This window comes from Panicum virgatum, chromosome 2K (genome assembly GCF_016808335.1).
Source record: "Panicum virgatum strain AP13 chromosome 2K, P.virgatum_v5, whole genome shotgun sequence".
Lineage (NCBI taxonomy): Eukaryota > Viridiplantae > Streptophyta > Magnoliopsida > Poales > Poaceae > Panicum > Panicum virgatum.
Window position 1 is genome coordinate 57,524,300 of NC_053137.1, and position 14,377 is coordinate 57,538,676.

Sequence of the window (14,377 nt, forward strand, 5' to 3'; positions counted from 1 at the left end):
CAGTTTTTCACAAATCCATCGGACCCCGATGGTCCTGTGCAGCTCCGCCCTGGGCGGAATGTTAGTGACTACCCTAGGTAATATAGTTCATTTTTATAAACAGTTGAAAAACACATTATGCACGAATGAATTGCCCCCCCCCCCCACCACCACCACAAAAAAATGTAAGAAGTTCGTATGGAACATGCTAGTCCATTATAACTTAATGAGAACTATGTGCAGTTTTTTCATCTGATCCAAAATGCTCGCATGATCAAAATACTTTGGAACTCCCAAATAGACACATGGCATACCTTTTGAACAACCATCCTAGTGCGTGCTACACAAGTAGTAGTAGCAATGTAGAATGATAAAAAAAAATCTAGAATGCCTGGTTCCTACCTTTTGAACCATCCTCGGGCTACTCAAAGCCATAAAATTGCTGATGAGGATAATCGATGGTTGGCAGCCAATACACGTCAAAACTCCCGTCATGGATTAGCTAGGGCGATTAGAAGGATGATCAGAAATAAAGAAGGGCTGATTAATCAGTACATGTCTGATTGTCTCCTTACTTATTACAAAAGAAAGGTTCATAATATGAAAAAAAGGACATTTTGATCGCGACCCTACACTTTTCGACACCATTTCTTCCTCCCAAAATAATAAAATTCCTCCTCCTGCAGCTGCAGGGCGCTTTCAGAGAGCCCCCCCACAAAATGCCAACCTGACGACTCCGACCTCAGCATTCATCAGTTTTCTCTGTCATATATATAAGTAATATTAACCATATATATACACAGAAATACAAATTTATCTCGAGCATCTTTTTCTTTGGGGTGTCTTGTTGCAAAAAAATGAGATGCACCAATCACCTTGCTTGTACAAGACAACGAAAGGGGGAAAAATGCTGCTCGATCATGTGGCGACTTGCAAATATTTGCCTGCCGGCCGTACCGCAGCGCGAGACGGCGTGTCGCCCTCGCTGTGCAGAAGGGTTCACCTGCCCATCGTTGACGTTGCCATCCCCATGACTCGATTGTTTGTGCAATGATAATAGTGTCCAGAGTTTTGAAATTGATTGTGCACATCCATTGCACAACTGCCATTATTCTCGATTTCTCATGGCAGTATTTGCTGTAGCTAGTAACATGTTTCTCTTCTGTTTGGCAGTGCAAGTGGAAAAGCAGTCACCAAATCTATCTAGGGAATAGTAAATGTGTCGTTACCCTGTAGCAGGAATACCCACTCCTACTGCAGTAAGGCAGGACTCGCGTAGTCATCAGTAACTACGGCATAAGGGGCGGAGCAGCCGGGCCCAACGGGTCAGGCTCTTACCTCACTGGGCCAACGGCCCCGGACCCGCTCCCCGCTCTGGGACGGGTCCGGTGACGCCACGTGTCCCTGAGGAGGGGAAGCTCCGTGCGCAACAGCCGAGGGCTTGGACCCCCAACCTCCCCGCGTACGTCCGGACCTCCCACGCGCGTAGAACCAACATACCGCCGGGGCGGGGTCCGGAAGTGCCACGTGTCCCGCAGGCGCAGGCGCAGACACGAGTCTTCCGCTGGAAGACTCGCCCACCCACCGCATTCAATGCGGGTGGTTGAGGCGTGCTCTGCCGCCGCGGCACGCGGGGCAGTTTTTGTCAGGCCTCACTGTAGACCGCATATTACCGAGGTACACAGTGCAGCCACATGCGCCGCATCCACGCAGAGCCCGTCTGCCGCATTAAATGGATACGACGGCACGGCACCTTTTCATCATACCGCCTACGCCGCAAGCTACACGGCCCGTTCAGCTACGCTGCAGCAACACCGCAAGCTACACCCTGGCGCCGTTTCGACAAGACAGGGCATGGCTATGCCGGACGGAAGATTCCCACGGGTAGAGCAAGAAAATCCAGGAATGAGATCTCCGTCACCTGCAATGCCATAATGTCTGTACAGTATGTCATTTTATACTACATCATTGGGCCCACCTGTCGGGGACTCAACGGCCAGGTACGCACCTCCCTTGAGATATAAAAGGGAGGCGCTCGCTGCACACTTCAGGCACGCCAAGACTCTCATAACACAAGCTCGTTTTCACTCCGAACAACCCTGCTCTCAACTTCTTGAGAGCGCAAGCAATACAACACACAATTGACGTAGGGTATTACGCTCCGGCGGCCCGAACCACTCTAAACCTGCTGTGTTCATCGCGTTCTTCCACCGAGATTGGGCTAATCCTAGCTAACCCCCGAGTACTCACCCTCTGGGTTTAGGCGGGTGCACTACGCCACCCGGCTGTGGGTTTACACACCACGACAAAATATTTTGATGGGCATATACAGAATCACTGTATGATGGCATACTGCAATCATCTAGAATTCAATAATCTCGCGAATTTCAGTGATCATATGACGATTAATTTCACGGGACTTTATTTTGAAGGAATATTTTGGTTCATCGGTAATATACAAATCCTATGTTCCTGAATATGTTTACGAACAGTATCCGGCATCTTAAGTGGGGCGGCTTAATAATGAGAAAGAAAAGAAAAACATCAACACTATTGAATCTTGTTTTTTTTTTCTACGTGGACTTAAAAAATGGTAGAGAACACAATAATTCGCCATAAAACTGTCATGTGCCCCATCCTGTCAAAGTAAATACGCACCATCAAACCAAACACTTCTGAACAAATGTTTTTTTTTTCTAAAATATCTTTGCCATCTTTATGAACGTAAGGTCTGCCCACCATACCGAAAATCTTCTAACTTATATATGTACGTACAGTGTATGTATATGTATATGTATGTATATAAAAGCAAAAAAAGACGTTCAGGCCACCGTGCAAACACCAACACGAGCCCTGAAAAAAAAACGAGAGAAACAGAGGAGGCAGCTGTCTGTATGCGTATGTAGACGCTAGACAGTATGCGTACATGCAAATTTATGACAGCGCACTCGCCTGCACGACTGCCGATACGGCCGGCGTCGCAGCGAAGAAGCCTCCATTCCTGAAACGGCCACGGCTTCCCCTCTTTCTATCTCTGTCGCTCTGTCCGCCGGCCTGTCCGAGCGGACGGGCGGTTTAAAAGGGCCCGTGCGGTGCGGCGTGGTGCGGTGTGAGTGTGACAATCTCGGAAGCAACCGCAGTGGAGACATGCCGCCCCCTCGCAATCGCATCGGGGGCGCGCTTCGTGCGCCGCGCTGAGCAGGAGGAGGGGGAGGAGCGGGGAGGCGGTGACGGAAGCGAAACGGAAGGCGCGGGGCGGCCGCCCTGGTTCCCGGGTCTGGTTGGGCGGGCGCCGTCGTCTTCGTCCTCGCGGGTCACGGCCTCGCACGGGGTTGTGGTGAGCCTCCTTCCCGCTTCTGTTTCTCTTCAGTTCCTTGGATTGGAGTTGCCTCTGTTCTCGGATAATTTTCCTCTGTTCCTTCTCCTTTTTTTTTCTTCTCGCGATTTGTGCGCGGTGGTCTGGTCGCTGGATTGCGCCGTTTCTGTGTGATATTTTGGCTTGTTTCTTCCTGGGAACCCAAGTGAAGTGATTCTGGTTCTTCTGCGGATGCAATTTCGGTTCCGATCGACGGGTGAGGGTGTCTAGGTGAATACGATCGATGACGATTCATCGGCAGTAGTGTGAAGGGCGCACACACTGAGTCACTGACACACATGAACATAAGAACTGGTGCGCAATTGAATTTGTGTTATTAAATTTGAAGATGAATTGATTGGATCACCATTAGAATTGGATTGCGTTTAAGTTTGTGTTCTTGAAGGTCCGGCTTCTTGTCTTGTGTTCACTGATTGTTCTTGAAGGTCTGGCTGAACTTTTGCCCCTTTTGATTTTCTAGAGCGATCATCAACTCTTCCGGAGGTCGCTGTAACAGGGAGGAAAGGAGACGGGCACGGAGGGATCGGCATTGCGTGGTGTAGCGGAGTCGGAGGATGGACCGCCGGAGCTGGCTGTGGCGGCGCAAGTCGACGGACAGGAGCCCTGCCGAGACCGAGACCTCGGCCTCCTCAGCATCCGAGAGGCTCACTGTCACTGACGAGCAGGTGCCCAGTTCCTCGTGGCCTTTCTTCTCAACCAAACCAAGCCTCACAGTATGCACAAACGTTCATAATTCATCTGCTCATGTTCTGAATTCTGCATCCATACAATGCTACACCCAATTTCGGAAGAAAACATAGGGAAACTCATTATGTAGTCAATGCTAGATGAGTTCTGGGAGAAGAGAGGTGTAAATCAGACAACAGTGTCAGTCTTCACATTGAAGAAGAATAATACCCAGTCTAGGAGTGAACTGCAAGCAAGCATTGCAGGGCGTTCATTTGACTTTCAGAGCCCTGCAATCCTTCAGTTAACAGGTCACGTAGCATGTGCAGTGCCAGTGCATGTGAGGTTTCATCCAGCACCAGATCCGTAGGGCCTCTCTCTGAAGCCTGGTAATCTACCATCAAGGCATCAAGTTGCAGCACAAACTCTCCAAAACCCCAATGCTCCGATAGTGTTGGACCGGGATTTCCGACGACGGGTCAATTTATCCCTGGACGGCTGGACAAATTCCCTGCTGTTCATGGCCCCTGAATCCTGACGCTGTGAGTGAGCTACAGGAGCTTGTACCTTCAGATGTTTCGGCAATTCTGTATGGGCGTAAACTCCTTGTCTGCCAAAAACAGGATAATTGCGCGAAATACGGCGTAGACCGCCAAACAGCACATCAATCATTTTTGGCCAAAGCACACCGACCGTACTCATCACCTATGCGCCCACATGGCGCCGAGGGCCAGCAAGATTCAGTTTCCCATTCTTTCCTCCTGCGTTGCTGTGCCGGGCAGCAAGCAGATGAACGATGCTGACCAGATCTCCCTGTTCATGATCATGTGAGAAATTCCATGCCGTAGGAGGCCACTGCCTGATTGCACTGTGGGAGGGTAGAGTAGGCCGCGAGCCCGCGACCGAGGCTGTCCTGGTGGTTTCCATGCCATGCCAGGGAAAGCCAAGCCCTACCTGGCCTCGCCGCTGCCGGCCCTGCCCATGGACAACGAGGACGTAGGTGTTGGTTGGGACTCGCTTTTCCTCTGACACCATCATGGCTGAGCTTAACAGGATGCAATCTCTTGGTTGGTTGGCTGGCTGGCCGTTCGGCCATTCCATGTGCCTCACTGCGTGTCCGTGGCATGGCCTTTGGCCCAACCCAAATGGCTCATCCGCTCATCCTGTTGCTTCTGGGTGCTGCCGCTCATCCTGTTGCTTCTGGGTGCTGGCACGGAGCAATCAAGATGCCCCTCTCTCTTTATTCCAGCTCTGGTCCTGCGCTGGGCAGTGCATCAGTACCAGGCGCCATTGCTCCTGTTCTTTGACCGGAGCTTCCATTCTCCTCCGTGTCCATGGTAATGTCAGTAGGAGCTTTTAACACTCTATGCAAGTACTGCGTGCCCCTGCCCTCTAGAAGTTCTCCTTGAGTAATTGGGATTTATGGAATGGTGATGTGTGCTGAAAGCTGTAGCTGAGAGCCATTAGGCTATAGGCTAACATGGTCTCGCCTAGTCTCGCCAAAGTACCATGCCGTGCGTATCGAGGCTGTGTTTAGATGGAGGGAAAAGGGATGCGAAAAGTCACATCGGACACTGTAGCGCACTGTAGCATTTTTCGTTTGTTTGTGGTAAATATTGTCCTACCATGACCTAACTAGGCTCAAAAGATTCGTCTCGCAACGTACATCAAAACTATGCAATTAGTTTTTTTATTTACCTACATTTAGTACTCCATGCATGAATTATTTTCTATATTTAATGTTTCGATGTGATTTTGATGTGATGGAAAGTTTGGATGTTGGGGGGGTTTTGTGGGATCTAAACACACCCAGACCTTTCTCATGCTTCTCGAGTTCTCGTACAGCTTATTGTTATTGCATTGCAGACATTTCAACCATCTCACTGTTGTGTAATATTGCTCCAAGCATAATACTATTTCACAGCTTCAGAACAAAATCATGGGTAGTTAAGGTGTTAACCTGCAGTTTCTTTGAATCACATTCCTTTGAATCCTCTCCCCAGTTTCTGCAAAATGAGCAAGTTAATCTGCAAGATGTTTGACAGTTTTTGGGTTCTTGATCAGGATACTGCCAAGAGTTCTCCAAATTCGACGCGATCACCGGAGATCTCGTCGAAGGAATTTGAGGACGACAGCAATGTAAAAGTGAAGGTGTTGAGCGAGAGGCTGTCATCCGTGGTTCAGGATATCCGTGCCAAGGATGATCTCGTGAAGCAGCATTCCAAAGTTGCAGAGGAGGCTGTTCTAGGTACGGACTAACACAACAGTGAATCGGAGATTTGCAGTTTTCTGAACATAAAGTTCCAACAAATTTTGACTTTATTCCTTTGTACTAGGATGGGAGAAGGCCGAGAAGGAGATCGCGTCACTGAAGACGCAGCTGAACGCTGCAACGGACAAGAACTCAGCGCTGGAGGACCGGCTCGTGCACCTCGACGGCGCCCTGAAGGAATGCGTCCGGCAACTCCGGCGAGCAAAGGAAGAGCAGGACCAGACGGTGCAGGACGCGCTGGCGCAGCAGGCCCGGCAATGGGAGTCCCATAAGACCGACCTCGGGCTGCGCATCGTCGAGCTCACGGCGAGGCTGGAGGCCAAGTCCGAGCGCTCGGTGGCCACCGACGGCGACACGGGTTCCAAGCTGGCCGCCCTGGAGAAGGAGAACTCGGCTCTGAAGGTGCAGCTGCTCTCCAAGACGGAGGAGCTGGAGCTCAGGACGATCGAGAAGGAGCTCAACCGGAGGGCCGCGGAGACGGCGAGCAAGCAGCAGCTGGAGGGCATCAAGAAGGTGGCCAAGCTCCAAGCCGAGTGCAGGAGGCTGCAGGCCGCGGCGCGGCGACCGTCCATGAACGTCGAGCTCAGGCGCTCTCCGAGCTCGGCCTGCGCCGAGTCGGTGACGGACTGCCAGTCGGACTGCTCCGATTCGTGGGCCTCGGCTCTTATCACCGAGCTCGATCAGTTCAAGGACGACAAGAACAGCGCGAGCACCAGGACCGCGAGCCTCGCGGCCGTGGACATCGGCGTCATGGACGACTTCCTCGAGATGGAGAGGCTCGCCTCCGCGAACGATCTGGCGAAAGGCGACGCCGCCGTCGAGGATGCGAGCGGGCGGCTGGCGAAGCTCGAGGAGAAGGTCAGGAAGGTGGCCGCCGAGAAGGCCGAGAGGGAGAAGGCGCTGCACGAGGCTCAGCGTGGGCTGAGGACTTGCCGTCACCGTGTGATGGTGGCCGAGGAGAAATCAGCTGAGCTACAGCGGCAGCTGAACCTTGCCAATGGCGAGAAGCACGCCATGGGGACCGAGGTGGAAGCCGCTGAGGCCAAGAGAAGCGAGCTTGAGGGTAAGCTTGAGCTGGCCCGCGCCGAGATCGCGGACTTGCTGGACAAGGGGCGCATCCTGGAGGAGCGGCTCGAATCGGAGAAGGCACTGACGCTGGAGCTCGCAGCCAAGTACCAGGATATGGAGGCCTTGGGAGCGGAGAAGAGGGAGATAAGCGCTCAGCTGGAGGCATCGCGGTCCGAAGCCAAGAAGTTAAATGACAAGATCACTCTGCTCGAGAGGAAGCTGGAGGTGGAGAAGGCCCTGTCGATCCGGCTCGCCACGAAATGCCATGGCATTGATGCTCTGGAAGCGAAGAAGAAGGGCGTAGAGCTCGAGCTGGCGGCGGCACGAGAGGAAATTGCATCGCTGCACAAGAGAGTGAGTAGCTTGGAGCTGGAAGTTCAGGAAGAGAAGGCGTCGTCGTCTACCGAACTCGCAACACGGTGCGAAGAAATGGAGGTATTGGGTAAACACAGAGATGAGCTTAGAACCCAGCTGGAGTCTGCAAATTCAGAGATTGTTAAGCTGAATGAAAAGGCTAAAATGCTAGAGGATGCAATGGAGCAACAGAGACCAGTGACAGTGGGATTGGAGTCTCAGCTTCAGTCGAGGCAAGCGGAAATTGAGAGTTTGAAGGAGAATGTCAGCCTGTTGGAAAAGAAGCTGGAGAGCCAGAAGAACTTGTCATCGGCTTACATATCTGCACTGGGTGCTTCTGAAACTGAAAAGAAGGAACTGGCTGCTCGTTTTGAACTCAAAGAGAAAGAAGCCGATGAGTTACTCAGGAAGATGAGTTTTCTGGAGGAACAGATTTACAAAGAGAAGGCGCGATCGTCGGAATTTGAAGCAAAATATCTGAAGATGGAAGAACAAGTGCCAAGCAGATCTCTGGGTCACCAGCCAGTGAAGCCTACGACAACCAGTGATCTTCAGATCAGAAAGGTAAGTTCTACAGAACCAATTGGCATTTTAGTACTGCCCATTTATGTTACCTTGCATCGTGATAAAATTATGGTAGTGGATACAGTAGTTTCAGAACTTGCAGTGGTGTTGCGGCTCATGAAAACCCGACCCTTTTTGCAGGAGAAAGAGCTAGCCAAGGCCGCTGGGAAACTAGCTGACTGCCAGAAGACGATAGCTTCACTGAACAGCCAACTGAAATCCTTGGCCGATTTTGACGAATTCCTACCTGGAACCGAGACTGGTGGCGCCGCCTCAGCCGACACCTGGGACGGTGATCTGAAGCTGATCCATCCAGCGAGCTATCCTGCGCAGATTGGCTATTTGGCAGTCACATGATCCTCGTGGCAAGTGGATGTTTTTGTTTGGCTTTTGCCGCATGATTGCTTGATGAGATTGCCATGATCTCCCCACACGTCATATAGAGTTAAGTTAATAGTCTATAAGTGAGCAAAAATGTTCATAAGGAAAGCTGTTTATAGAGTTGGTGATGAGCCTTGAGGGAACTTATATTGAAGATTATCTTTGATCTCCCTGTCCCTTGGAAATGTGATCAGGCTCTATCTCATTCCTCGTGCGGTCACTCCCCAATAGTTAATAATATTTTACACAAAAAAAAAACAAAGCTAGCGTTGCACTAAACGCTCATTGCCTAGATAAGGAACTTTGAATGAAGAGAACATGTGGGGACAGATGACCATGATGGCAGCAGCCAGCAGCCCCCTTTGTCACAGCTTCATGGGCAGTTTCATACTAAGCTGTGCCAAACGAGTATTTTTACTAGCAGCTTCATCCACAAAGTACCTGGTGAAGCTGTTTCCGACTTACACTAGGGAGGAGCCGGAAATCGTAGATTCGCTCAGCTTCTCCTGTAGGCCCACGTTTCACCATACGATATTAAAAATAACGTCAGCTTCATCAGAGAAGCTGCTTCATGAGCTCTTTTAGGAGAAGCTGAAGGCTAAAGCTATGCTAATCGGGGCTCTAGTATTCTTTCGGGTTTCACCATACGATATTAAAAATAACTTCAGCTTCATCAGAGAAGCTGCTTCAGGAGCTCTTTTAGGAGAAGCTGAAGGCTAAAGCTATGCTAATCGGGGCTCTAGTATTCCTTTGGGTTATAAATACTTGACATTTCAAATAAAGATCCAATAGCATTTCACTACTTCCCAAGAACTATGTGCCGCCCACTGAGACGAATCACCGGCGGTCAAGGAGTGCCATCCACTTCATTGTGGCAACCAGTCAACATAGGGTGCGATCTATTGCACGGGCAGCCTATTAGCCATCCTAGGTCCTGAACTTAGGCAAAATACAAAGAGCTGGAGGGAGACAGAAGAGGAGTTGATGATAGGAGGCATCTCTTAGCTTCTTGAGGGCAGTCTGATTTCAATCTCAACTAGTAAGCTTTGTTGGAGCAAAGCTTTAGTTTCAAGTGGCAATCAGGCGAATAACGTATATGCAACAATTCCGCCCTTTTCATATTAATAATTAAGAAGTATAAGAGTGGAAGATGAAATCCCCTCGTGCAGAGTTTCAAGTGGGATCAGTAATCTACAACTCAAAAAAATGCATGATTCTACAAAATTAAGTGAGGCAGGTATGAGACCAAAGATACTAGTCCTAGGCGATATGCTGTTTCTTGCTTTTCTTCATGCATTTGCTTCTCTCTCCAGATTTTCTTCTCTTGGTAGTGCACAGTTCACCATCGCTGTCTCGCTCCTTGTCCTCTTCAGTTGTTCTACTCTTCTTCTTCTTCTTCTTCTTCTTCTCTTTGCTGGCATACATTTCACCTTCACTATTGTTATCATCAACCACTCCGACTAGCTCCTCATCCTGTTCAATTGTTTTACTCTTCTTTTTCTTCTTTTCTTTCCAGACTTCAGCCTCATCCTCTTCAACTGTTTTACTCTTCTTTTTCTTCTTTTCTTTCTGGACTGCAGCCTCAGCCTCATCCTCTTCAATTGTTTTACTCTTCTTCTTTTCTTTTCGGATTTCAGCCTCAGCCTCCACCAAAAACTCTGGTTGCTTGGAGTTTGTCTCTACAGGCTCTAGAGCATAACAGTGTTAGCATATGACCACCGAGATGTCCTTGGAGGAAATGCAATTTGATGAGTACTGCCCTTTCAGTTCTATTGGCTTTCTTGTTCTAATGATGAGAAAAATAAAGTGCCGCTCTCATAACCACTATATTATCCAGGATTAACATTGCCTAATGTTAAACTTAATCAAAACTACTCCCTCTACCTCATAAAGACTGCACTTTTAGCTTTGTCCCAAGTCAAACCATCAAAAGTTTGACAAGTTTATACAAAAAAGTACTAATATCTATGATACCAAATAAGTATCACTATATTCATCATAAAATATATTTTCATACTGGTGTCATAAATGTCGATACTTTGACTTATGACAAAATAGAAGTGCACTCTTCAGGGTTGAGGGAGCATGAAATGCAACGAATATGAAACATTTGGAAGCAGTTACAACTGTTGAGAATAGATACTAACCTTCCACAGAAAAATGTGAATCAATAACCACAGTTGTAAGATGCTGCTTCAGAAAGACCTGCACAAGAAAACGAGACAAGTTAACCATAGAAATAGCTAACATGCACTACGAACAAGTCATGAGGCCCAAAATCAGTTTGCAGTGCAGCAAAGAAAAAATAACTCCAAGATGTGCTTGAATTTTATGAAAGCAGTTCTTACTGCAGAAAGCAGTTGTCTTGTGTTTGTGTCCCAGATACGTAAGTAGCTATCCAATCCTACAAAGACGGACAATATCCTGAGTTATCCAGAACTCTGACTTGATGTTTTAAATTGTAACAGAAGCTATCCAGAATGCCCAGTGAAACCAAAGCATCCCCAATGGACAGAAACAGGCCTCTCTGGAGGTAGCCTCACCACAAGATGCTATCAAAGGTAGCTCCGGATGCCTAACAATTGATCTAATACTTCCGCTGCATTTGCCAATATAGCATCCCAGCAATTTTCCTGAAAAGGGGGCAAAAGTTGATTTTGCACATATGATTCTTTTAAGTTTTAACAATACAGATATATGAACATCTGAAAACCTCAGCTAGTCATTACATGTATCAAGAAATTTCCTTCCTGTTACTGATAACATATTGCTGATAATATCTATACTGGAACTACCATCTGAAAAACAGTTTGACAAATAATAATCCATTTCCATCCTGCCCACAATATGTACCACTAGACTTGTAGTTCAGCATTGGTTTAGTTGCAATAGAGCACCTTATCTGCATATTATTGGATAACTGAGATAACAAACAGATAAGTAGAGCAGAACATAAGTAGGAACAGCAGAACAGAAGGCGCATTTCAGTTCAAACCATCCAAAGCAAGTTGCAAAAAATAGAAACTAAACTAACATAACATTCTAAAGAAAGAAGATATGATCAAGTTTTCAATTCTGTTTGTAAGCAGAAGATAACAAATAGCAACTTATGATACCTGTTCTCATGTCAAAGGAAGCCAGGTCCCCTGTTCCTGTACCGATATAGACATCATGTCCATTAGGATCAGCAGCAACTGCCTTGATTGGTGCCTCCCTAAAATCAACAGAGATTGCAGGTCGTCTTTGCAATGCAGTATCATATAACCGGACCTGAAAAAGTTAAACACCATTCACATAATGTGTCCAGTATCATCATCATTGCATTAAAAAATATGGAGAACTGGAGATACCAATTTCTTTATTAGAGCCTGCCTTGCTAATCTACTGCCTAGAAGACTGCAATAACATAATTGCAACAAATTGTCTTTTAGTCTATCCTACAATGGTATAACACCTGTCTGTTAACACTTAACAGGCACCCGAGCAGCCAAGTGTTTTGTGAAGGATAGTCCCACCATATTGGAAGCTTTAATGCAAGTAATACTATCATATAATGCCATTTCGTACAAACATGGATCCAGGTTGACAATTTTATGCAAATCAAGGATTAAAGTGTAAGCAGGTTGGTAGCTGTTTGTAGGCCTGTCCATTTGCGGTATGGCTTTGAGCAAGTTTTGGGCCTGGCATATTAGATATTGGAAATATAGCATGCACCTACACCGACACACATGAACTTAGAAGTGTATTAACATCCTTGTAATTCACGCACATGATCAGCTATTCAATCAAAACATGTTCAATCTGTCAGGAATTTTTACCGGCATATAAAGATATATAGGCATCAAACTTAAATTACCTGATGATTATTTGTGCATGCTACTATTTTACGATGATCATCCTTGCACAAGAAGGTTCCAGCAGTGAACCAAGATCGAGTGAATATACCAAGACTATTAGCTCGGGGCTTCACAGAAACAAAGAAAGAGAATCATTCAACACACTAAGGGTTTGCTGCGTTAGTATCAGAGAGAAATTAACAAAGTCAATGAGTGCTTACAGATTTAGCAGACCACGTCTTACTACAAGATGCAATATCCCACAAGTTCACTTCTATACCTTTCCTACAACAAAATGGAACCGTTACTTTCTGGAACTTAAAATTGCAAACAGACTTTCATGTCACAAATAAGATTTTTTAACTAAAGCAGATTACTCCATTTCATGTTATTTAAACTCACCCTCCAAACATTGCATAGCTTTCACCACGATCCACTGAGCAAAATTGCACATTACCACTACTGCACACATCCCACATGGTTGATGGACCAGCATCCGAGCCTGAAGCTGCATTTTCTTTCATGATGGACCTCATAGAAGCTTTTCCCTTGTCTGTGCAGGCAATAAATGTGCCTAGCCTGTTATCCACAATCGGGTCAAACAACTTGGTCACCGCAAACACAATAGTTCATGAATTTTATAAAGTATGTGTAATCATGCAAGTGGGGAGCAGCACAAACTAGAAATCTAGAATGGCAATAGACGGGAAAATAACAGGATCAGAATTACATTGAGTCTGAAGCCTGTCTTGTGAAAAGGTGCAGCGCGACAAGGGGGTCACCTTCGGCGCCACCATCATCTGGAGCTGGTCCCACGTTCTTGACAGCAGCCAGAGCATCCCCATTCAGGGGATTCAGCAACTCAACCTACACGAAATCATCGAAATCATGCACCAATAGGGACACTGCAAGCAATGAGATCCTCATTTCCGCAGAGCAGCAGCTACTCACCACGCCGTTCTTCCTCGCAACAGCCAATACCTGCAGAAGAGCGACATCAAAAGCAAATTAGAGGCACGCCCTGTTGATCAGTGAATCTATAGAGCCTCAGCCGCAAAGAGGCGGGAAAAGGGACGCTCACGGGGTCGGCCGCGCGGTCGGCGAGGGAGGCAGCGACGATGGCGCGGGAGGCGTCAGGCTCGCCCCATGTCTCGACGACCTTGGCGGCGCCCGCCGGATTCGTGCGGGCCTCGACGACTGCACAACCAGCGGGAGACGGGTAGGGTCAGTGCTAAGGAGTAGTAGCGCGCAGAGGACGTGCACGCCGACTGGGGAAGGGTCCGTAGGCTAACCTTTGACGAGGCCAAGGATGTCGGTGGTGAGGGCTCGAAGCGGCGGGCAGCCGGGGCTCTCCACCACGCTGGTCCGCGGCATCCTCCAACTCCGTCTCGCTTCGGCTTCGCCGGCGCGGGGGGAACTTGGGGGAGGAGGAAGCGAAGGGCTAGTTCCTTTTCTAGGGTTTTACAACGTGCCGTGCGCCGCCGGCCCGTCAAGCCGCGCGGGGCCGGGGGCGCGGGACGGCGGGAGCGGGCTTGTTGGGCTGAGCATGCGGTTCCGGGAAAGGAAAATGGGCCCAGGGAAAAGGCCAGTCGCATTGAGCTTGAGCCCACCCAGCAGCCGAGTCACGCTCGCCGGAGGCAACCGGGGATTTGTCCGGCCTGTTTGAGCGAGGTAATGCTCCACGAAATTATAATTTATATGATATGATATGATTTGAATATCAAATTTTGGGATTTAATCACATACACTCTATTTGGCAGCAACCAACCAACAATATTTTTCTCTCACACCAAATCAGCAACAGCCAATCAGCAGTCCTTTTTCTTTTCTCTCACAACGAATCAGCACCAGCCACCAGTCACAACCAGCCGAACAGAGTGA

The 14,377-nt window shown here is 48.2% G+C and overlaps 2 protein-coding genes across 7 annotated transcripts; one reads left to right on the plus strand and one right to left on the minus strand.

Moving 5' to 3' along the window:
• The first annotated feature begins 2,981 nt into the window (after positions 1–2,981).
• On the plus strand, positions 2,982–8,865 carry LOC120688952 (filament-like plant protein 3). 4 transcript variants are annotated; one of them, XM_039971293.1, is made up of 5 exons: positions 2,982–3,316; positions 3,816–4,068; positions 6,086–6,269; positions 6,358–8,279; positions 8,421–8,865. In XM_039971293.1, exons 2-5 carry the CDS (start codon positions 3,910–3,912, stop codon positions 8,634–8,636), a joined length of 2,481 nt encoding a protein of 826 aa, XP_039827227.1. In that variant the 5' UTR covers positions 2,982–3,316; positions 3,816–3,909; the 3' UTR covers positions 8,637–8,865. The 4 variants fall into 4 exon arrangements, with proteins under 4 accessions (XP_039827227.1, XP_039827236.1, XP_039827229.1 ...); XM_039971302.1 differs by having other exon boundaries at positions 3,086–3,316; positions 3,816–4,020; XM_039971295.1 differs by lacking the exon at positions 2,982–3,316 and adding an exon at positions 3,413–3,649.
• An 888-nt stretch (positions 8,866–9,753) lies between these two features.
• LOC120688974 (WD repeat-containing protein 74-like) lies at positions 9,754–13,942 on the minus strand. Of its 3 annotated transcripts, none has more exons than XM_039971324.1 (12): positions 13,789–13,942; positions 13,578–13,693; positions 13,448–13,477; positions 13,227–13,363; positions 12,899–13,075; positions 12,718–12,781; positions 12,517–12,624; positions 11,777–11,930; positions 11,204–11,293; positions 11,009–11,064; positions 10,808–10,865; positions 9,754–10,339 (listed from the first exon to the last, which is right to left on the minus strand). In XM_039971324.1, exons 1-12 carry the CDS (start codon positions 13,868–13,870, stop codon positions 9,921–9,923), a joined length of 1,491 nt encoding a protein of 496 aa, XP_039827258.1. In that variant the 5' UTR covers positions 13,871–13,942; the 3' UTR covers positions 9,754–9,920. The 3 variants fall into 3 exon arrangements, with proteins under 3 accessions (XP_039827258.1, XP_039827253.1, XP_039827263.1); XM_039971319.1 differs by having other exon boundaries at positions 9,754–10,348; XM_039971329.1 differs by lacking the exon at positions 12,517–12,624 and having other exon boundaries at positions 9,754–10,348.
• Between the last annotated feature and the right edge of the window lie 435 nt (positions 13,943–14,377).

Bases quoted from the DNA above. Each gene is read 5' to 3' on its own strand.
- LOC120688952 (XM_039971293.1), top strand. From the start codon at position 3,910: ATGGACCGCCGGAGCTGGCTGTGGCGGCGCAAGTCGACGGACAGGAGC. The intron at 4,069-6,085 runs GTATGCACAAAC...GTTCTTGATCAG, and splicing joins CAACCAAACCAAGCCTCACA to GATACTGCCAAGAGTTCTCC. The intron at 6,270-6,357 runs GTACGGACTAAC...CCTTTGTACTAG, and splicing joins TGCAGAGGAGGCTGTTCTAG to GATGGGAGAAGGCCGAGAAG.
- LOC120688974 (XM_039971319.1), bottom strand. From the start codon at position 13,870: ATGCCGCGGACCAGCGTGGTGGAGAGCCCCGGCTGCCCGCCGCTTCGA. The intron at 13,694-13,788 runs GTTAGCCTACGG...CTGGTTGTGCAG, and splicing joins CATCCTTGGCCTCGTCAAAG to TCGTCGAGGCCCGCACGAAT. The intron at 10,866-11,008 runs GTAAGAACTGCT...TTTCTTGTGCAG, and splicing joins CAAGACAACTGCTTTCTGCA to GTCTTTCTGAAGCAGCATCT.